Source organism: Rhodamnia argentea, chromosome 5 (assembly GCF_020921035.1).
Source record: "Rhodamnia argentea isolate NSW1041297 chromosome 5, ASM2092103v1, whole genome shotgun sequence".
NCBI lineage: Eukaryota > Viridiplantae > Streptophyta > Magnoliopsida > Myrtales > Myrtaceae > Rhodamnia > Rhodamnia argentea.
Genome location: NC_063154.1, coordinates 8,009,436 through 8,030,897, shown reverse-complemented (window position 1 = coordinate 8,030,897; position 21,462 = coordinate 8,009,436). Strand labels below are relative to the sequence as shown.

The window sequence follows — 21,462 nt, the reverse complement described above, 5'->3', positions numbered from 1 at the left end:
CGGAACAAGAAAATTAAGATGGGCCTGTCCAAATCTACCCATTGATTAGGTCTAATAACCGACTTCATTAGTGAGGAAAGGTTTCATCCCCAATAAAGAAAATGCTGCGGTCTCTTTCTTAAACGGAAGAATTTCCCGTTTTGAAAGATTTACCGTCAACATAAATAGGAAGCTTATCCTCTTCCACCATCTTTTAGACCACTACGGAAAGGGCCTCAAAATAGTCAAACATCCCCACGAACCGTCGCTTTGACCTCCATTTATCCACTCTCAAAAGAGCCAGAAGTCCTCAAAACTCATCCCGCAATCCTTCTCCTCTCTTCTCTTCATTCCTTCTTTTCCCCCCCACGAGAATCAACTCGTCCACGAACATCTGAATCTGTAGCGACCATCCACGATGTCCAAAGGTTCGGGCGCAGATATTCGCGAACATAGCGAAAACTCGCCAGACGATCACGTCGACATGGGCGGCTGCTGCGCCTCCACCGAGGTTGTCTCCCTCACCCAGAAGGTAAAAAAAATTCCCTCCACTTCTTTCTCTGTTTTTCCGCACCTCCTTTCGTTTCCGTAGGCTTCTCATCTTCCTTTTTCTGCAGGTGATCGCCGAGGTGATCGGGACGTACTTCGTGATATTCGCCGGGTGCGGGTCGGTGGCGGTGAACAAGATATACGGGTCGGTCACGTTCCCAGGGATCTGCGTGGTTTGGGGGCTGATCGTGATGGTCATGGTTTACTCGGTGGGCCATATCTCGGGTGCCCATTTCAACCCGGCGGTCACCGTCACCTTCGCCATCTTCAGACATTTCCCTTACAAGCAGGCGAGTTCCTGATGATCCTTTTCTGCAGATTCTTGCCAATCGTTTCCATCCTCGGGGATGCATATTAAAGGCGGCTGGTCGGCCCGCTCCGACTAGGACGTGCTTTCGACCCAAGCCTTAACGTGTTCACGTCGACCCACTTCGGCTAGGGTTTCAGGATCAAGATCGAGTCTAATGCGGATATACAGTGTGATTTATAGAGCAAATTGACGATAGTCATATGACTAATTCAATTCTAGTGATGATTTTTTTTTTGTTCACGTTGCACGTTCAAGTGTTCTTTGCTTGTGGGAAACTAGTTATATTCGTATATAGTAAAGTTTCAGCTCCTGGCAGGTTCCTATGTACATCGTAGCGCAACTGCTGGGATCGATTCTCGCGAGCGGCACGCTGTGCCTGCTCCTGGACGTGGACTCCAAATCGTTCTTCGGCACCGTGCCGACGGGTCCCAACGTCCGGTCGCTGGTGATCGAGATCATCATATCCTTCCTGCTGATGTTCGTCATATCCGGAGTCGCGACGGACAACAGATCGGCGAGTCATTCTGATCCGAGAGCATCGTTTTTTCTCCTCCTCTTACCGCCTTTTTTTTATTCTTTTTTGTACGAATTATGAACGGGCGTGTGATCTCGGTGCGTTCGGCCGTTCCTTCTGCAGGTCGGCGAGCTGGCAGGAATCGCAGTCGGGATGACGATCATGCTGAACGTATTCGTCGCCGGGTAAGCCTGTGCTAATAAATGATACCAAAGACGAGTAATGGAAACTAAATTTCTTAAATTATTGAAAATATGCAGGCCGGTTTCCGGGGCATCCATGAACCCGGCGAGGAGCATTGGGCCGGCCGTCACGATGCACATCTACAAGGGGCTTTGGCTATACATAGTTGGGCCGTTCGTCGGCACCATCTTGGGCGGCTTTGCATATAATCTGATTAGGGCAACGGATAAGCCTCTGGCGGAGTTGACCAACAGCGTGTCTTTTCTCAAGCGCCCTTCAGAAGAAGTGTAAATATGTAATTTTCTTTTTTAAAATAGGATTTTTTACTCTCTTTTTTTTTTCTTTTTCCTTTTTTTTTTCACTTGATTGATCGTCACCGATCCATATATAGAATAAAAGCATACACAAGGAAAAATTTAGATTACTTCTCACCCTTAATTTGGTTGTGCGAAATGTTCCCAGCTTGGCTCCTTTGCATGTGTGATGTACCGAACCGGATCGACCCGCTACGAATCGCCTCGAAACAAATCGGCCTAAAACTTTCGGTCCTTGGCAAACTACGTATCTAATTTACAACCTTTCAATCGGAACAAATTGGCCTGAAATTAGCTTAACATGTACAGGCATGCGAGTTGATGCGTGCGCGGGACAGGAGAGAGGTATTCCGAGCAGTTGCCCGACGGAAGTATGGGTAGGGCAAAGGGTGCGTGTATGGATGTTGATGGGCAAATGCGTATGCGGGACATGACATGATCAGACCCAAGGCATACATAATATCGCAGATCAAGGATCGCGATCGGAATTTGTGACGCAAAATATCACTAGCCGAGGAGATTTCGAATGGGAGAAGCCCACACCACTAGGTCCTGCAGAATATCACCAGGTGATAATACAATACTTCTTTGGCTCACCTCCAAGGAAGAAATCCAAATTCCAAGGATAAAAATGTCGAGGATGATGAACAAGAGACAAATCACTTTCGAGATAGAAGCCGTTATCTTACTTTTGAGGATTTGCCTCTCAATATAGAGGAACTACTACATAGGAAATCGACAAAGCATTAAGACATGAGAATTACACAATGTTAATGACATATGAATTAGAAATCACAATAAAAACTTAGGAAGTCGAAAACGCATTAGAACACTTGGAAATTAAAGTTTTGACTCTTGAAACCTACGACTTCTTTAATACTTATAAAACTAGGACTTAGCTTTTGTTCACCGTTCTTGGTAGCCGAATAGGGAGTCTTGCGATCGTAGTAAACCCGGTATACTAATATATGAGTAGCCAATCAACAAACACAAAATCGGTAACTTAATCATTGAAACGACGACTCTCTTATGCAATCGACATCTTCAACATGAACTTGTCGATAAAGCTCAATGCTCTTGCCTCATAAGTATCGCGCGCTTCGATGTAACTCATTCGAAATGAAATGAGTACCTCGATAGGATCACGGCACGATAGAATCCATGAGAGCGGCTCGATAGAAATGGATTGGTCATTCGACATACGAGTCAAGACATACGCTGTACCATATATAACCGTCCAATGTACTTTTATTTTCCTGACTCCTGTGATTCCATTGTTTTTTTTTTTTTTGCGTGTTTTTTGGTCAAATCGTGATTCAATTCAATGGGTCGGATCTAACACAAAAGCACGTTAGGAATCCCACGTGACGGAGCGGCGGGGCGGGGCGCGTCGGAGATCAGACGATGACAAAAAGACAAAAAGCGGCACGTGATCCATCTCAACTTCCTCGAGCACTCCATTACATTCAGATTTAACTACGACCCCCCCGAAAAAAAAAAAAAATTCCCAGGGTGCACTGAATCAAGTAACACCATCACCAGTCCCATAATGGCAACTGACATTGACAACTCTCCTCCTCCTCCTCCTTCTTCTTCTTCTTCTTCGTCTTCTTCTGGCTCTACAGTTCGAAGTGCGATCGCTTCCGTATCCTCTGCAACTCTCGCTTTGTTCCCGTCTTCTTCTTCTTCTTCGGGTTGAAGGCTCCGGGGAGGGGCGACGCGCGGTTTCGCGATCCTTCGCTTGCTTCGCGACTTTATCCGCCCTCTCTCCTCAATGCGCGATCGAGGTATCATTCGTTTCTTCCGCCGGACTTCTCCTCCACCGCACGCCTCCTCCAGCTCCTGCTTCCTACATAATGCCTTCTTTCTTCCTTTTTTGTTTCTCGTGTTGCTCTCCGTATTCGTCGGCGAATCTGCTCGTCTCGGCTTTTTTTTTTTTTTCCCTGTTCTTTTTTTTATGCCTGCGAATCGGTGTTGGGGAGTGATGTGGTGGAAAATGCTGATCGGATTGTGATGGTCGTCCGCGCAGGCGAGTAGCTACCGGCACTCTCTGGTTGTTTCGGTGGGGGATTCCATGGCTGGAGAATTCGAAGAGACGTTCAGCGTTAGTTTTCAGGTTAGCATCGCCACTTGTCTGTGTGGAAATTTTGAGGATCCGACTGCGAATTTTGACGCCGAGTGACCTGATCTAGATGTGAGTCTCCGCTTCCTCGCACTTAGTCTAGTAACTCGTACTCTGCTGTGTGTGTGGGTTACTATGGGTGTGATTTCGGCGTGAGGATCGATAAGAGGAAGGGTGCAGTTATTGGCGCAAGTCCGCTATGATTTCTAGATGATATTGTTTGAGGATCGATTCTTATTCCATTAGGATCACGGGATCAAAGCATTATGCAGATCCATAGTTGCCCATTTAGTTTGTGCTATCTACCCGAATAACCAGATTCAGAAACTGAGTAGAAGTGCAATTTTGCGAAGTTAGAGCAATGTGAATAAATAGCTCGGAATTCTTCTGTAGTTTTTCCACTTTTGACGTGAAAATGATCGCTGGCTTGGGATTTTACCCATAGCATATCCGTGTAATTGTTGGCATTTCGTTCTCATATCTGGAAGCGAGTATGAACAGAGGGCTATCTCTGAGAATTTGAGTATTTATGATATCCAAGAAGTTATCTGGAGTTTTGTCAACGCAGAAAGTTACCAGGAGGATTTCTGTTTGAGGCAATGTGTAGTAGCTTTGGCTCTTTCTCCCATCCTTGCAGATAATGGGTCATCCTTTTGTCCTTTCTAATGCGCGTTCATTCCAATTGGCAGGCTGATTCAATTCACTCTGGCTCTATTTCGTTTGGAAGGTTTGAAAAAGAACCTTTAGCGTGGGAAAGGAGGTCTTCTTTCTTGCACAATAGGTATCTCGAAGAGGTTGAGAAATTCTCGAAACCAGGTTCAGTGAACGAGAAGAAAGCTTTACTTGAAGCTCATTTCAAGAAGAAACCACTCCTGCATCAAAGTTCATCGGAGTGGCAGACTGGAAGGGACCATCGGCGTGATGAATATGATACATCAGATGATACGAGCAGGGAAGGATTTGAGCTTGCAATTGAAGATAATTATTTTGGTCACTATGACGAGAGTCCAGCAAGATCAGGGTGTAGTGGAGAGTACGAAGTAAGAGTTGGTAAAAGAGAAGATCCAGGTGTTTCGTCATTCCCATCCCATGAAAAAGAGGTGTTTGATGATCTTTCCATGGATTTTATTCCTATAGGGTATAATGCACGGATGCCAATTTATTTAGAGGAAGGGCATGATGACTTGCCAATAGGTTGCGCTGAGACACAGACACAGATAGACGCAACACCGAGTTCTGACTATGATCAGAGAGAAGCAGAGAATTGTTCTGAGGCCATCCACTCAGATATGAAGTGCGAGACTAATCAAATGGTTGAAAAGAATTGTTCTGAAACATCTCATCTTTCTCCAAAGGTATGGGATGCTTTCATGTAATTGACTTCTTACGTCATGCATAATGTATTTGAATGTGTTAAAATAACCAAGCTAAGAACTGGTTCCCTTTCGTGTTGCTTATTCGTCCTTATATCCTCATTTCAGTTGGCATCAGCATCAGATACTAAGCTCACTGAGGCCACAGCGAAGTCTCAGTTCTCAGCGGCTGATGACAAGAGAAACATTTCTGCTGAATCATCCAATGATTTGAACAATACTCTGGGTGGTAGGATAAGAGGATCTCCATTAAAAACAAATAGACAGAAAGATTTAACCATGTCTGCAGTTCAAGCTTCCCGTTTAGTACATAAAACTTCGAACTCAGAGGTAACGGTTGGTTTATGATGAATGACAATGCCAAACTCAATGCATTGAATTGAGAAGTTTGACTTCCATGATTACATTAACAATCATATCAAAGTCCAATGCTTTGACTTTCTTCTTTGCTGAATATTTTCTTGTAACTGTTAATGCATGGTCAATTATGCTCAGCAAAGGGAAAAGCCAGTGGTGAAACCTGTGCGTGAAGACAATAGGTACTTCTTGCCTCTTTTACATGAAACCTGAATATGTCATTTCCATTCTATAGAGGTCTTGTATTGTCATTTCTAACAGCAAAAGAGAGGGAGGAAAAAAGATTTCTGAACCTCAATCTATGTCATTGATGAAGCTTGAATCAAGAGTAGATTCTACTAGAAGCAGGTCTGAAAAGAAAATTCAGAACTCCTCGAGGAGATCAGTCTTCAAATCTTATGACCTGTTTCCTTGACCTGAAATACAGGCTAAAGCAGATCAGGCAGTCACAGAAGCCAGAAACAAAGGCCACCTCTAAAGGTTTTTATTTTCTGAGTGACCAGCGTGCACAAAGGAGGAAAGAGGTAAGTTTTTAGAAATGAGAATACGGTAAAATGGTTATTCACGGTATATCTGCTTGATAATTTAGTTTTGCAATTTGCTTGTTTTAGTTTTATATGAGGCTGGAGGAAAAGATGCATGCTAAGGAGGCTGAGATAAATGAGATTCAAGCAAAAGCACAGGTATGCTGAATTATTCTTTTTTTTGCTATGTAGGTATGCCGACTTGTTCAAAGAATAGCAGTAGGTACATCAAGTATGGATTACAAAGTGATGTGGCAGACTCTTATTGGATGTTGACTATGGTCCATTTGTGTAAATTGGTTACAATTTGTCAGATCAGTTACCATATCAATTCAGGAGACAAGTCTTATTCAAATATGTATCATTTATCTTCATTACCACATTCAGGCAAGGCAAAGCGGATACCAAATGATTGATGTATTCAGAAGAGAAATAATCTTTACACTTTTATTTCGTAAATCACCATTTCTTGTCCTGATAACCAATTATTGCATCTTTCTTTTCTATAAATGATGCTTTAGTTGATTGAACATTATGTGATCTCTCTTTGCTTAAGGAGCCTGGAAACCCTATTTATATAATGGAAAAAGTAGCATGATTTATCGCACTATAGTTTTGCCTTTGTGGCTGTAGCTCTAGACAATGTCATTCTCATTATTGCAGGAAGAGACGGAAGCTGAAATCAAGCAATTCCGGAAGCGCCTTAATTTTAAAGCGATGCCTATGCCTACTTTCTATCGCACAACTCTGCCATCTGGGCCTGATGGCAACAAGGTACATTAGCATAAAATCTTTTCCATGTTTCCCTGTTTTTATGAAGGTTAATAATAGTGAGTTCCACTTAGGGAAATAATTTGGTTATAGTGAAATGTGTTTTCCAGTGAATTTTATTGGCTCTCTATCTCCTGAAGCCTTTACCTGCACTCCCACGTGATACTCTGCAACCTGGACCAGGGAAAAGCTTTTCCATGTCTGCTTCTTCTTATGATGGTTGATAAAAGCCAGTTCCACTAAGTGAAATTATTGATGCGTCTTCTTGTGAATCTTAGTGGGTTTCAAATCTCCAAAACGTAATCAATCTGATTTAACCTTCTTCACAATATGCTCCACTTCAGCATGTGTGAACAGCCAAGACCAGTTCTATTTGAGTATCTTAACATGAAGGTAATTGGAGAATTTGTTCTCCTATATCAGACAAGCCAGTTGATTTTGAAGCATTTTATAACACAATTTGAAGAACAAAGTATAAAGTCGCATGTGTTCTGCTCCTACCATGAATCTCGAAATTTCACCTTGCCTTTGCCCTTTCTTAGGTGATATTTCCTCTAATCTTTTACTATACTTCTGTTGTATTTTACTTGGTTAATAAACCAGCAATCCTGATTCAAGGCAGCTTTTCCATGCCTCAGGCTTCATCTAGCAAAGTCAGGTCAAGCATTTCATCAGTGAGATATCCCAGTCCTCAAAAGCAAGCTGCTTCAAGGCCCCGAATTCATTCCAAGGCTGGAAATTGCCAACTTGCTGCTGCGAGTGTATCTCTAAACACAACCAATCCACCTGAAGCCTCGCTGGATCAGAAATCGATCGGCAAGACCCGGGGCTTTAATGTGGTCTCTTCAATACCATCATCAAGCAAAGCTGAATCTGCAGGAGTTGCAACCGCAAACGAAGCTGCTTCAAGAAAGGGTAGAGAAGATGACAACGGGAATACCAACAAGCAGAAATCAAAAGCATCAGCAACTGCTAAGACAGTGAAAGGCCAGCGAGTTGAGGGGAAGCAGAAAGCTGGAGTTAAAAGAGACGACCATCAAACGATGAGAAAGGATACTAGAAGTGTCTGCATGAGCAGGACGGGCCGTGTCGCGGTCAGTGTTACATCCTGAGAGCATTTCTTCCGTGCAATCTTCCCTAAATTTGTCATCGTTTCATTTTTAATTATTGGCGTCCACATAACTTCAATTGAAGTCGCCTGAGGAAGTCTAGAAAAATAAGGTAAAGTCAGCTCTCGTAGAATCTAACATGGCCAAAGAGGCAAGTCTTGGTCGCGATTCACAGTACATTCATTCTCTATCAAGGCCCGAGAATGTCTTTTATGCACGTTCATGTACCATAAATCCAACCGAAAGGCGGCGAAATATGTTCTGTCCTGCCGACATAGATTATCGGATGGGATACCTGTATATGGAAGGACAATCGTAATTTAATCACGAATAAGCCGAGGGACATATCTCTATATAGTGTCTTGTCTATATTGCTCCTCTTGCTTATGATATATTTCTACTCTTTTATTGTCCGACATATATATATATTTGGTAATCCAGGATCCGCCGGTCGTAATCGGGTCAACTCACCACCACCCGAAGGGCGGCGAAGACCCTTTCCGACGGCGACTATACCTGGAGGGAGGCTAGCCCCGCAGCCCACCAGCAAGGGCCCCCCACTTAAGTCCGAGAAACGCGTTGGGAGGATTTTGAACCTTTGACCAGCTTGCGCCTTAAGGCCAAAGAGCTCAAAGCTCACCAAACGCGCCATGCCCGTGGTGGGTTCCGACATATATATTCATACGTGTAAGAATCAACTTACGTACACCGGAGTGAAAATGATAAATCCGATATATGCAGTGATTCGTTCTTTAACAATTGATTTGTTTTTTGGGGAAAAAAAAGGATGTGTGACTTAGAGAGAGAGAGAGAGAGAGAGAGAGAGTCGAGAATCAAATCAGATTTGAGGAAGAGGACCATATGACAAATAGAAGAAATTGGGGAGGATGGAGGAAAAGGTCCGAAATTGCAATAATTGCCGACCATTTTTCTTTATTTTTTTTGGGTCCGACCGTCAGACCGATGCCAGATAAGAACATGTCTCGGAGAGGAGGAGAGGCCACGAGGTGGGCCCCCCGACTAACGGCTCCGTTTTTCTTTTTTTGCCCTTTCCTTTGGGATTTATCTCGACATTTACATATTTCGATTTTTGGGTTAATTTCGGATCGGTAATTTGTTAAATATCTAAAAAAAAAAAAGCATTAGCTAGAAAGGCCATCTATCTTTTCGTTGGGGTAATTGAAGGCCTGTCATGTATATTTCGTCCCTAAAATAAGGTTGCATTTGGTTATGGTTCACTAAAACTCCTTGAGACTCTAAAGTCTATTGAGCAAAAGCAAATGCAAATGGTGTTTGATTAATTTTTTTAATTTTTTTGAAAAAATGCAATTGCATTTCAAATGCCTCTAAAGTCTGTTAGCTCAAAACAAGTTTGGAGATGCTTTGTACTTTAGTATTTTGGGAATGCAAATGCAACTTTTTTTTTCCTTTCCAACTTGATGTTCATTCAACTTCCATAATTCCAGAAATGTTCCCACCTCAAACGACAACACCGACGACTAGATCTGGTCGCTGGCCGCCGGCCGATTTGGCTGACCGAGCTCAATTGGCAAATAGTTTGAGAAGTTTTTTTTTTTTAAGTACCAAAAGTCTTTTTACAAATGTAGTTTTTACCAAACAACATTTAAATCAAAATTGCTTTGCAATGTGTTTTAAAATATATTTTATCAAACAATATTTGCATTCCCAAAAATCTTCGCATCCCCCTCAACTGAGAAAGCTTCATCCTCAAAGGGACCCTCTGCTTTTCCTTCCTCGGATGTTACGTTTAACATCCGATCGGATGTTTGGGATTTGAAGCTATCCATGGCTAACATGTCAAAGTATCCGGTCAAGCTCGAATGGACCATCATCAATCTAGATTGCTATAACCACCTCCAATCTGTTCCTGAGCCTACCCAATTTCTTCCCACATAGAAACGCAACCGCACCACTCCCAAATGATCGCACTACCTGTTTGCGCACATAATTGCTTGTTTTTGCTTTTGCCATGCTTTTCAATGTACCTCCTTTTGCTACGAATGAATGAATGAAGTTGATGTTATCCATATCTTACTCTTATTCATATACTTTTTGTTGATGACAAAAAGGGGAAGAATTTTTACAAGATCCGGCAAAGATGTGCTAAGTGCTAACATGAGCATAATTCTAAGGGAAACATAGAAACAGGGGAGCATGACTGCAGATATTTTTCTAAAAAATGTGTTGAACTGTGACTAGAGATCTTAATCAAAACATTTTCAAGATCAAAAGATCATCTTAGTTAGATTTTCTCCATATTAATTTTCTAAATCTTTTCGAAGAAATATCATATCTGCGATTATGCCTTATCATTGAAAAATCCGCTATCTTTACATTATCGCACTCTATAAACTCTGCCTCACTTCACATTTGCCGGAAAGTTTTGTCATCATCAAAAAGTGAAAAATTGTTGGAGAAGCATCTCATAAAATATTTTGACGATTTCAAAACTATCATTTGGTATTTGCTTTACCTTTGGTATGCAAATATTTGATATTTATAGCTAAGGAACATGTGATGACTATCGGGTAAAGATCGCGTGTAGTCCGAAACGTTTTTATGAAAACATTGGCCGAGGACCATAAAAGATCCGGTCACCGATTGTTTGATATCGGAGCTTGAAAGATCATAGCAGCAATGATGTTTAAAGTCCATACGAGATGATGTTTGGGAAAGATTGGTTGAAGTAACCATCGTTTGATGGGAAAGCCCAATGGGTATATTTTCTATTTTCTTGGGAATTGTTTTCTGCTCTGTCAAAGTCTAGTAGAAAGCTGCCAGTGTGGAACAATAGCTCAACACCTATTTTTGAAAATTCCGAACAATCTCGAAAAAGCAGCTGTAAGGGCGGCTCCATTTCAAAGCCGGACGTCCAATCTCTCTCCCCAGCGGCTCTTTTCTTTTGCCAAGGGACTCCAACGGTAATGTTGAAGAAAGTCTATAAAAGGAGAAGACCATGAAAGCCAAAAGAATTGGCCTAGCAACTGTTCTCGTTGAAAAGCATAAAGCTATTAAGAGATCTTGTGATTTGTTGTTGCATTGTATTCATGCAAAATCAAGTGTATATCTTCGGGTAGTTAGGTTGTATCAAGATAGTGTGATTCATCGTGTGAAATATCAGCTCACTTACTATTTGTAACTTGTGAGGCAGCTTACTAGTGTATTTCAGCCCGTGTTGTGATTGTTAGTTGTGTGAAGTGAACGTAGGCTTAGTATATAAGCCGAACCATTATATATCCGGTGTGCTGATCTTTCATTCAATCTTTATTCCTTTGTGTACACTCCCGGATGTCGTTTTATCAAACATTTGCTCATCCGTTCTTTTCCATATCACTTATTGTCTTCCGCATAATCTAAAAAAGTTTTGAAACAACCTATTCACCCCCTCTAGGTTGCATTGTTAGCCCCAATAGTCTCATGAAACAAAGAGCTATTATGAGTTATTGGGAGCTGCTGTTCTAAAACCAATCTGCTCATACAACCTTTTTTTCATGAACATCAACAATGTTTCCCAAAATAGGTTTTGCTGCTATTGTCAAATCGTCAATCACTCTAATAGTTCTGACAAAAACTGTTTCCGGTTCCTTAATGATTCTCGATTCTTTTACTGCGATGTTTCAATTTCCAACGAGTACATTTTTTTTCGTCTCTAATGATCACCCTCGGACGAACATTACACCAGTATTGTCAATGACTTTATATTATCGCATCTGTTACTCAAAATCAACATGAGTAGATTATCACCGGCCGATTGATGTTGTTTCCAAATAGGTTGTACGAAAGTGACTTGCGATCTCATTTCCCATGAAGTTATTAAGCAAATTAGCTACTAAACATCTCGTGATGATATGCTAATGTTAGTGGATTCTTCGTATTTAACTTGTTCATATTACATCTCAATGCATTGTGTTAAATGTACAATGTGTTAGTAGCTGGGGACCTGTCACTTCCATAAGTTCCAGGTTACCTTATATTTTTTTAAGAATTGTATTGGATGGAAACAAAATCGTCGTGGTAGTTATTAACGCATTGTATATTTAACACAAAACTTGCGAATTATATGAATAAAATACATATTCGGGTATCATAGTCACGTAGCCCTCAAACGATATGACATCAAGAGTAAAGGATAAAGAAATAAATCAATAGTCATCTATCGTTGTAATCTACGAGTTTACATGAAAGGTTGTCTCAATTTATTGAGAGCATAAATTGAAATGTCTCGTTATAGACATAACCAAGCACTCACAGAGAGGGAGGGGAATGTGGAGTTAGAGATTTGTTTCTTCTAATAGAATTGGGGATTGGGTTCAACTAGAGCTTCCATACATATAAAGGTGGAAATCTCACAAAGGAAAATATATTCATTAACAATAAACTATACTTGAATTTACTCGATAATTATTACCTCCATTATTAGTGTAAAAATTTTCTTACACATCCACTGCTGGATATGTCACCCTCCTGTCATCCATGCAACAATGAATGAGTAAAAAATTCTTTACACCGGTAAGTTATCCTAAACCTTTCAACATGGTAACGTGTACCTCGTGCACGGCGCTGGGTACATTAGAACTTACCTATATTGAACGGTTCTGAATATTTGAAATTTGAAACCTACTTTGCAAGCTCTAGTATGCACCCTAGCACCTACTCAATTATGCTAGTTGTATAGGGTTTGCAACCTCCACAGTTTCTCCTACACACCCCTAGTTGTGGAGGCTGACTGGTTCAAGTTAAGCTTTATAGTAATTATGGCTATAATCAGAGTCTTTTAGATATCATCATGAGCATCAGCCCTTATCATAGTAGTTATTACATCAAGAATAGGTGTGGAATAATCAAAATTCCTAAGGATGGTTCTCCGACACATTCAATAATCAATACGTACCTTTAAGGTAACCTTATCTTGCGTAAAAGGAAGAATTATTTCGATACAAATACACCGAGAGTGCTTTATTCTACAAAAGACTCAAGATTTAGAAAATGTTTTTCAAAATAATGATCACTTATGAAAATGATTAACTGGAAAGTACTCTCATCATTTACAAAAATAGTTAGACATAAACTATTGTCGACAATAAAACAAGACTGGTGATGATGTTGTATGTTAGAAAAAGGGGATGAAATAAAAGAAAGAGAAGAAAAATCTGAAAAAGTAAAAAAAAATGAAAAAAAGGAAGTTCTTACTTCTTAGGTTCCCAAGGCTTCATTTATTTTGCAGAAAATGAATACTTTGAAAAAAATTATCCTAAAAGTAATAGTTTGTAGTGCTTAAAATAATTAGCAAAAAAGAAATGTGTTTTTATTAACAATAATAATTTATATTTTTGTGAACAATAAAAATATTTTTCATTTATTAACAATTATTTATAAAAATTATTAATAGAAAAATTACTTAACAATAATAATTGGGAAAAATTCAAAAAAGGGCCTGAAGTCCTCTTGTTTTTTCAAATTAGGGCCCCAAGTGAACTCTGTTGCAAATAAGGGTCCAAAGTGACATGGTGTGTTTCAATTAAGGGCCTGAAGTGGCAACGATATTTCAAGAAAGGGTCTGGCCCGAAGGGCACTTTCGTCATTTCACATTTTAATTTTTTTTGTTCATTTTCCTCCTTTTTTTTTCCTTTTTTTATTTATAATTTTTTTTTTAAAAAAAAAAGCCGCACAGGTGGGAGGGTTGCCCCTCCCTTTGTGTGGCCGCCCGATGCATCGCTTATGGGGGGGTCGGCGACGACGGTGAAGGCCCGCCCTAATAATATAGTCTTAGGCGACGACGGTCTAAGCCTCAACCGCGGGGGTCCTACGGTGGCGCGACGGCTCAAGGCACCAGGTCGGTGCGAGATCTAAGCTTCTCGGGCTCGGATGCGGTGGCGAGGGGAAGGCGGGCCGACGATTGAACAGATAGGCGGTGGCGCGAGGTGGAGTCGGTGATTGAGTGGGTGGCGGTGAATAGAGAAGGAGATAGGGGTCGGACCTCACCGAGCTCGTGGGTTCGTGGGTCTCTCGGCCGCGGGTTCGGGGGCTCGAAACGGTGGCGGCGGCGGCGAGAGGCTTAGGCCCGACGATCAGCGGCGCGGTGTGTAGGTGGGTTGAGGTGGACGGTTGGGCGGCATCTACGGATGGAGGGGTGGGCGTGAGCAACGGAAGGAAGGAGAAGGAGAAGATGAAGACGAAGGAGAAGAAAGAAAAGAAAGAGTAGGGGAGGGCCTAGTCGTATCGGGAAAGAAGGAGAAGGAGAAGATGAAGACGAAGGAGAAGAAAGAAGCATTAGGGAAAAGGGAGGGCCTGGTCGCATCAGGAGAGAGAGAGAGAGAGAGAGAGTGTGAAGGAAAAAAAAAAGGTGTAAAACAGATAAAAAATAAAAAAAGAAAATAAATCAAATAAATAAAAAGACGAAAATGCCCTTAAAATCAGACCCTTTTTTGAAATTTTATGGTCACTTTAGGCCCTTATTTGAAACAATATTTACTTGAGGCCCTTATTTGAGAAAATGAAGATACTTGAGGCCCTTATTTGAGAAAATGAAGATACTTGAGGCCCTTATTTGAAACAGAGATCATTTGAGGCCCTTATTTGAGAAAACAAGAAGACTTCAGGCCCTTTTTTGAATTTTTCCCATAATAATTTATATCTAAATATTTTTTTAAAATCAGTCAATTTTTCGCAAATCAAAACGAAGCGTAAGTTTAGACACCTAGAACTTGCCAGGGATACGAGGACAGGAAGCCGCTAGCCGCTCCCCGCGAGTCTGCACTGCAATTTCTTTCGCGAGGTTTTGCTAGAGAGAGAGAGAGAGATACTGAACGATGTCTTGAGGACTATGGTGAACGCGGAGAGGAGAGGGAAGGCGATGGTGGAGCTGCGACCCATTTCCAATGTGGGCTCTTCTTTTCTCGGCATCATGAAGGACCGAGGTTGAATTTCTACTCTCCCTCGCCTCTCCTCCTTTTCTTTGCTGTCGTTTTCTCCTTTTGGGATTTCTCTTCAACTGAAGATTTTCTCTTCTGTTCACTCACTGTGCGATTATCCATTATTACTTCGATGCGTCTTGTTGATTGATACACTCAAAATTGGACATTTCAGTGGAGTTCCTGTTGTTAGCGGAGCGTGTTATAGAGTTTGCTCTGTGTCAGAGCAATCAAGTGGGGACTGTACCTCACTTTGATCTTGAAAGTCGCCGTTCAATTCAAAGTGCATCATCAATCTTTTAGCAGGTTTTGCTGGTGTATGCTGTGTGTACCTACATGGTGGCCGCAGGATGAGAGAGAGAGAGAGCTAATGAAGGACGGCTGAAATTCACGGTTGATGAGTTATCCAAACGAAGAGATAGCTACAGTTCTGTAAGTCTAGGCTCTACCTACATCTTGTGTTGGCTTTTTCTTGATTTTACATTCTTTCTTATTTCCATATCATACTGGGTTCTGGAGATTGTCGCTTACTCCCTGAGTTTACATTAGTTTAAAAATTCAATCAAAAGTTTATTGATTTTGCATTCTTTCTTATGTTCCCTGAGATTGTCGCTTACTCGTACGTGCCCACTGAAGAGGAGGATGCATATTGCTTAGTGTTGTCTTGTGCTGATAGAATATATAGTTTGAGCCGCAGCTGGTGACAACCGGAAGACAGTTCTGCACTTCAATTTAGAGCGACTCGGCATTCTTATGCTTGTGGCTTTGCGGTTCGACAATCCATAGGAAGTGACAGGATAAGGGTTTTGCAAAAAATATAATTTTGAGAGATGATGGGCTCTCGGCTGCTACTTTGAACTTGGTCTGAGTGACTGTTATAGCAGTTTTAATTTGGAGACGAGACATGTTTCCAGAACTGACCAATTAAGGGACTAACTAGAGCTTGCAAGAATTGGCCATGTTGAGAACCATGTTCCATTCGAAAATGTTGGCGATCTTACTTCAACTTTATCCAACATTTTGTGAGGCTTTTTAGTGAACATGGCTTCAACTTTACTCTTTTGGTTAATAGAGTTTTGGGGATTTAGGTTATTTTTTCCATTATATGATGAATGGGTTCTTTTGATTGGAATTTATAAAATTTATGGAGAGAGAGAGAGGATTCACTACTACAAAGGTATGTCAGTGAAGTGCTTTAAGGTTGGGTGGCAACAGATATTTCTATATGTTTGCGTAAAAGGACTACCATAGATCAATCAGTTGTTCTTGTAATGTTTTTCTTCGGGCTAAATGGTGGTAGGATTGAAGGTGGACCAATTGGAGATATTTATGAGTTTATGATTGAGTAAAAAAGAGATGGACTTTCTTTGAAGTGAAGCTTGCGTGATCATGTTTGTTAACTGATTCTGTTGCTGGCTCACATACCACTTTAATTCAACTGACTTACTAATTATGAGAATCTGTTTGGGGCCAGATCTATTGAGAAAAAACTTTTATGTTTTGAGATTTTTTTTTTTTTTTGAAGGGCTGGTTGGTATATAAATGTCTTCTGTTTTGGTTTTGTTTCCTCAGGATATGGGAAGAGTTTTCAAGTTCATGATCCCCACAGGGTGGGGAGGATAACTGTTGAACTGCAAGGACGAATAAAAGATTGCAAAGCTCTCACTTACCGGCAAGATGTCAAGGCTAGAGATATTGAGCAGTATAGATTGAAAATCCTTCCAACACGTCAGGTGCTTGAAAATTTCAATTCTTGTCTGGTCTAATTCTTGATGCATGCAAGTTTATTGACGATAATGTCTTGGATGGTAGAAGCTATTTCATGTGGTAGGGTTCAGTTATCACCCTTGTTCTTAGCTGAAAGAAATCTTACGTAATTGATTGTTTCCTCTCTCTCTCTCTCTCTCTCTCTCTCTCTCTCTCTCTCTCTCTCAGTGGGGTTATGTTGTTATCACAACACCTGATGGCCTTCTGGACCATGAAGAAGCCACTAGAAGGAACGTGGGAGGCCAAGTTATTGGGTATTTTCATTAGCCATAATGTTCTCTCCAAATACAAGATGGATAATGCTGATGGGCAATAAGGCAAAGATGTACAATCTGTCTCCCTACACTGATGAACTCGATTCAACCTTCAAATTGCTGTTGTTTAGATATGATGAATGACCATGGTTTCTCATTGTCTTAAAGACATTTGACCCTTTCTTACCATTATTTGATTGGTTTGACATGTTTTGTAAGCAGGGCTTGGTTCTCGATTCAGAAAAACATTGATTTTTATGCAGTCTATTGTGGAAGCGTGCGTGGGTGAAACAGTAAGTCATGATTAATCATGTAATTGCTTTATGTGGCACCTTAGCTGAATTATTTACAACATGAAGCTAGAGAAAATTTGTTATGCATGGGAACATTGGTAGCAAATGGAGAGATTACAATCATCTTCAAAAGTTCTGTCTAAAAGATGGAATTAATTGATCTGTCTGGGTAGTTAAGTTCAATGCTTCTGGAAACAAACTCAACATTAGTGAACTCGAAGGTTCTGGTTAACTTTCTAGTTGAATTTAGAGATGGTATCACCATCGTAACTTAATTATAACTTGCCTTTACAAGTCCAGCATGTGGTCGTTCAGTGTCATTTCTGCTTTGCATTCTTATATACTAAAATCATTTGCTCGCTTATTGCAAACCGCAAAATATATGCAACGAAAATCTATTGGATCTGTCTTGTTTATCTATTAAACATGACATCGTCATTTTCACTTTTTTAACTTTTCCTTAGAATATCGGCTCTGCATTAGAATGTAGCTGCTCTCTCTGATTTCTGCACGTGTGCAGATGATATGAGTGAGATCTCTTTCTGACCCAGCAATGCCTTTCTTTATTTTGAGTGAAGAGTTGCTGGAATTGCTTGTCTACTCCAGCTTGTAAATATCTTTGAACTTAGGTTGTGGATGGAGTGTGCAGGTTTTGCGATGGATAGGGCATTTGCCTTAGTCCTGCAGCCTACCTAATTGTTATGGGATCCAAGTTTTCGGAACCTGAAAACTACCTTATAGCCTCTTGGAATCACCTTAGGACATAGTTTACAGGATACCTTGTATTTTTTCAGAAAGTTTTATTGGATGGAAACAAAATTGTCGAGGTAGTTATTAGCGCATTGTACATTTAACACAAAACGTACAGATTACATGATAAAATACATATCAGGTATCATAGTTATGTAACCCTAAAACAATAAAGACATTGAGAGTAAATGACAGAAATAAATAAATTTTCATCCATCGTCATAATCTACGAGTTTACATGAAAGCTTGTCTCAGTTTATTGAGAGCATTTGGAATATCTCCTTATAGACATAGCCAAGCACTCGCAGAGAGGGAGGGCAATATGGAGTTGGAGATTTGTTTCTTTAATAGAATTAGGGATTGGGATCAACTAGAGCTTTCACACATATAAATGTGAAAATTTTTCACTTAGAAAAATATATTCATTAACAATAAAGTACACACGTTGTTATTGGATAATTATTACCTACACCATTATTGTAAAAAATTTCTTACACATCCACCGTTTGATATGTCACCCAAATGTTGTCCATGCAACAGTGAATGAGTAAAAAATTCTTTGCACCGGCAAGTTACCCTGAACCTTTCAACATTGTTGTGTGTACCCGATGTGCGATTGCCAGGTGGTATGACTCAAACTTTGGAATCTGCCTATAGTGAACGGTTCTAAAATTTGGAACCTACTTTGCAAGCTCTAGAATGCACCCTAAAACCTACTCAACTATGCCGGTTGTATAGGAAGGTCCGCAAGCTCCACATTTCACCTACACACCCCAAGTTGTGGAGACTTGACAGAATTTTAGGGTTGTGATCCTCAGTTATTTTGAGCCTGTGATTTGTTTAAATCTGTTATAGGTCTAGAGAAACAGCATTGGCGCATGGCCTTGAATAGAGACTAGATAGTACAGCGTTCTTTTTCCTTTTTTCTTTGGGTGCTTAAGAATATGTATCTATTGCTGGTTCCTTTGTAGCTCTTACAATTTCTTACATCCATCACTACCGGTGGGTTGCTGGGCGATGGACCCCCTTCAATCTGAAGAGGCTCTACTTGCTAATCTTTGATCCAATAAGAGATGCTGTAGCGCTCTGATTTTGTCGGGGTGGTGGGTCATTCTGAATTGCTCTGTTTTGTTAGATTTGGGAGCATATCAACTTGCTTTTGTTTGGCTTAAGAGCAAGAAAGGGTCATGCCAAATGAAGTGCCAATTCCCTCCCCTCCAAAGGACTCTAGATTTTCTTTCCTTCAACGAAAGTACGATAATTTATATATTGGAAAGTATCAGCATTTTTTTTCCTCTGAAAGTAATTTTACATGCTTGTTTGATTTTTTAAGTAAAATCATTTCCATTTTCTGTTTAATTCCATTCTATTCCTTCGTTTATTGTATTCTCAACTTTGTGTTTACTATCATGCCGAACAAGTTTCGTGAATTCTTCTTCTTCTTCTTGGAATTGTTGTGCCATGCCTTGTTCTTGAAGCGTCATGGTACTTATCTTTTGCCTTCATACCTTGGAGCTAGTAACACCATAAAACTGCACGCATCTGTCCTCAGATGTTGATAGCTACTAGCCGATTGCAGTTATGGTAATGCCAATGGAGCTGCGAGAGTTTGGTGGCAGCTTTTGTCATCATGCTAAATCAATAGATCTGCCTTGAAGACTTAGAGCAATATATGAGTCTAAATCAGTGGATAAAGGACTTCAGTTTCGATCTTTTATTAGATAGTCGGATGTTATTCGTCAAAGATGAAGAAGATAGCCAGCTTTAGCTCTTGGTTCCAGCAAAAGATAGTCATGGAAGGAGAAATCTTTCCAAACTACACAAGTCGATGTTGGTATACGACTGCACAGGTGCACCATGCATGACTTGAGCCCTTTTTTGTACACCTAGTGAAAAGGCTGCTTCCTTAGGGCTTTGCTCAACCCCAGGGTCCCCAGCTTTTCTTTTTGCTGCATCATCAAACCGACTTTAACCAGAGCCATGGGAGGCCATGGATCATCTGGGAGCTAGCTTCCTTTGCACATAACTAACAGTTGTCTATTTGTCTAGCTAACCCTTCATAAGCTATACATACCAAGCAAATGAAAAACAGCTCAACAGTTTTTACATCATCATTTACACCGCCTTACATTAAACAAAACCACAAGTGACCCAAACTAGCCACCACCCCAATAATCACGACCGTCGATCTCCAGAGACCCGCGTCTGCCGATGAGGGCTCGGTCCTCGTCCGGGGAGGCTTCCGGTAGTAGTAAGGGAAGTAGGGCAAGATTGGATCAGGCGGTGGAGGAGCGGCATAAAAACCACCGCTCGGCGGAGGCGGGCTGTAAGGGAAGTACCCCGCCGGCGGAGGGTAGGTAGTAGCGCCGGGCTGTGCCGGTGCCGGGTACGATCCCGTTTGAGCCGGAGTGGTCACCGCCGCCGCCGCCGCGGGCGGTGGATCATTAGCGCATGGTGGGTACGGGCATGACTCTTGAGAACTCGTGGTCTCAATGATGCTCAGGATCGCGAAAGCCAAGGCAAGGGTTGAAAGAGCTCGTCCAATTTTTTCCATCGGCCGTGCGAGGGGTGATGATCAAAGAAAATCAGCTCAAGGAAGAAATTAGAAGCGAGAAGAAGAGCGCATCAGATTTGATAAAAAAAAGACTGTTTTCGGACGTCTCTTTAAAATTTATAGCAATGTGTTGATCGGCCAAGTGTCCACGTGTCCCTCGTGCAGTCCGGCATAGACATATGGAGTCCATATGTTGGCTGGTTATTCGATCTTAGGTATACTCACTTATACAAGAATTAGAAGGCAAGTAATCATCAATTTCTTTAATCACGCCGGTTGCTTCGATGATTATCCACTAATTAGCTAACTATGATTATCTTAAAGATGGTTATACTAGCAAACTCCTTTTTCTTACTCGTCATATGGTCGTCTTATGGAGCGACTTCTAGTGGACATCTAGTGACCAAATGAGAGAGATTTGGTCACCCTAAAATGTATATTTAGCGACCAAATAGATTCGTGCCCGAAGTCGGTATTCACAAAATTTCACCCTTCTTTGTTTACGTGATTCCCGATATGTAACGCGTGTCCGACAATCAATAGCAGCTCGATTTGTAGTCCCATTAGAAAGACAAATATGCGATAGTCGAGGGTAACTATCGAAAAAGCTCTAAATCTTTGTATGATGGCCAATTCAAGCTTAAATTTTTTAATTCGGTCAATTTAATCTTAAACCTTTTAATGATTCCTTAAAAAAGAAAAATTGAATTTCTCTTTTCTTGTTTTCTTTTATTCTCTTTTCTTTTTCCCATTGTTAATCTTTCGGAATGGCTAACGTGGTTGCGGGGACCTCGGTAATGGCCGACC

At 41.0% G+C, this 21,462-nt stretch overlaps 4 protein-coding genes across 6 annotated transcripts; 3 read left to right on the top strand and 1 right to left on the bottom strand.

The window, feature by feature from the left end:
- The first annotated feature begins 338 nt into the window (after positions 1-338).
- LOC115739960 (probable aquaporin NIP-type) lies at positions 339-1,826 on the top strand. The gene is made up of 5 exons (XM_030673279.2): positions 339-511; positions 597-818; positions 1,155-1,352; positions 1,476-1,537; positions 1,613-1,826. The coding sequence occupies exons 1-5, from the start codon at positions 398-400 to the stop codon at positions 1,824-1,826; spliced, it is 810 nt and encodes a 269-aa protein (XP_030529139.1). The 5' UTR covers positions 339-397.
- Positions 1,827-3,358: 1,532 nt separating this feature from the next.
- LOC115740072 (protein WVD2-like 7) lies at positions 3,359-8,455 on the top strand. 3 transcript variants are annotated; one of them, XM_030673444.2, is made up of 10 exons: positions 3,359-3,636; positions 3,879-3,965; positions 4,661-5,326; positions 5,453-5,674; positions 5,840-5,883; positions 5,963-6,049; positions 6,129-6,225; positions 6,313-6,384; positions 6,889-6,999; positions 7,635-8,455. In XM_030673444.2, exons 2-10 carry the CDS (start codon positions 3,924-3,926, stop codon positions 8,106-8,108), a joined length of 1,815 nt encoding a protein of 604 aa, XP_030529304.1. In that variant the 5' UTR covers positions 3,359-3,636; positions 3,879-3,923; the 3' UTR covers positions 8,109-8,455. The 3 variants fall into 3 exon arrangements, with proteins under 3 accessions (XP_030529304.1, XP_048135134.1, XP_030529306.1); XM_048279177.1 differs by having other exon boundaries at positions 3,360-3,636; positions 3,832-3,965; XM_030673446.2 differs by having other exon boundaries at positions 3,360-3,636; positions 3,810-3,965.
- A 6,406-nt stretch (positions 8,456-14,861) lies between these two features.
- LOC115739961 (40S ribosomal protein S15a-2-like) lies at positions 14,862-17,225 on the top strand. Its single transcript, XM_030673280.2, has 3 exons — positions 14,862-15,043; positions 16,610-16,770; positions 16,973-17,225. The coding sequence occupies exons 1-3, from the start codon at positions 14,950-14,952 to the stop codon at positions 17,069-17,071; spliced, it is 354 nt and encodes a 117-aa protein (XP_030529140.2). The 5' UTR covers positions 14,862-14,949; the 3' UTR covers positions 17,072-17,225.
- A 2,884-nt stretch (positions 17,226-20,109) lies between these two features.
- Positions 20,110-20,734, bottom strand: LOC115739962 (leucine-rich repeat extensin-like protein 1). The gene is made up of 2 exons (XM_030673281.2): positions 20,231-20,734; positions 20,110-20,156 (listed from the first exon to the last, which is right to left on the bottom strand). Exons 1-2 carry the CDS (start codon positions 20,653-20,655, stop codon positions 20,147-20,149), a joined length of 435 nt encoding a protein of 144 aa, XP_030529141.2. The 5' UTR covers positions 20,656-20,734; the 3' UTR covers positions 20,110-20,146.
- Positions 20,735-21,462: the final 728 nt, after the last annotated feature.

Coding starts and splice junctions, on each gene's coding strand:
- LOC115739961 (XM_030673280.2), top strand. CDS start 14,950: ATGGTGAACGCGGAGAGGAGAGGGAAGGCGATGGTGGAGCTGCGACCC. Junction 15,044..16,609: donor CGGCATCATGAAGGACCGAG/GTTGAATTTCTA, acceptor TTGTTTCCTCAG/GATATGGGAAGAGTTTTCAA. Junction 16,771..16,972: donor AAATCCTTCCAACACGTCAG/GTGCTTGAAAAT, acceptor TCTCTCTCTCAG/TGGGGTTATGTTGTTATCAC.
- LOC115739962 (XM_030673281.2), bottom strand. CDS start 20,655: ATGGAAAAAATTGGACGAGCTCTTTCAACCCTTGCCTTGGCTTTCGCG.
- LOC115740072 (XM_030673444.2), top strand. CDS start 3,924: ATGGCTGGAGAATTCGAAGAGACGTTCAGCGTTAGTTTTCAG. Junction 3,966..4,660: donor CGTTCAGCGTTAGTTTTCAG/GTTAGCATCGCC, acceptor TCCAATTGGCAG/GCTGATTCAATTCACTCTGG. Junction 5,675..5,839: donor ATAAAACTTCGAACTCAGAG/GTAACGGTTGGT, acceptor AATTATGCTCAG/CAAAGGGAAAAGCCAGTGGT.
- LOC115739960 (XM_030673279.2), top strand. CDS start 398: ATGTCCAAAGGTTCGGGCGCAGATATTCGCGAACATAGCGAAAACTCG. Junction 819..1,154: donor GACATTTCCCTTACAAGCAG/GCGAGTTCCTGA, acceptor AGCTCCTGGCAG/GTTCCTATGTACATCGTAGC. Junction 1,353..1,475: donor TCGCGACGGACAACAGATCG/GCGAGTCATTCT, acceptor TTCCTTCTGCAG/GTCGGCGAGCTGGCAGGAAT.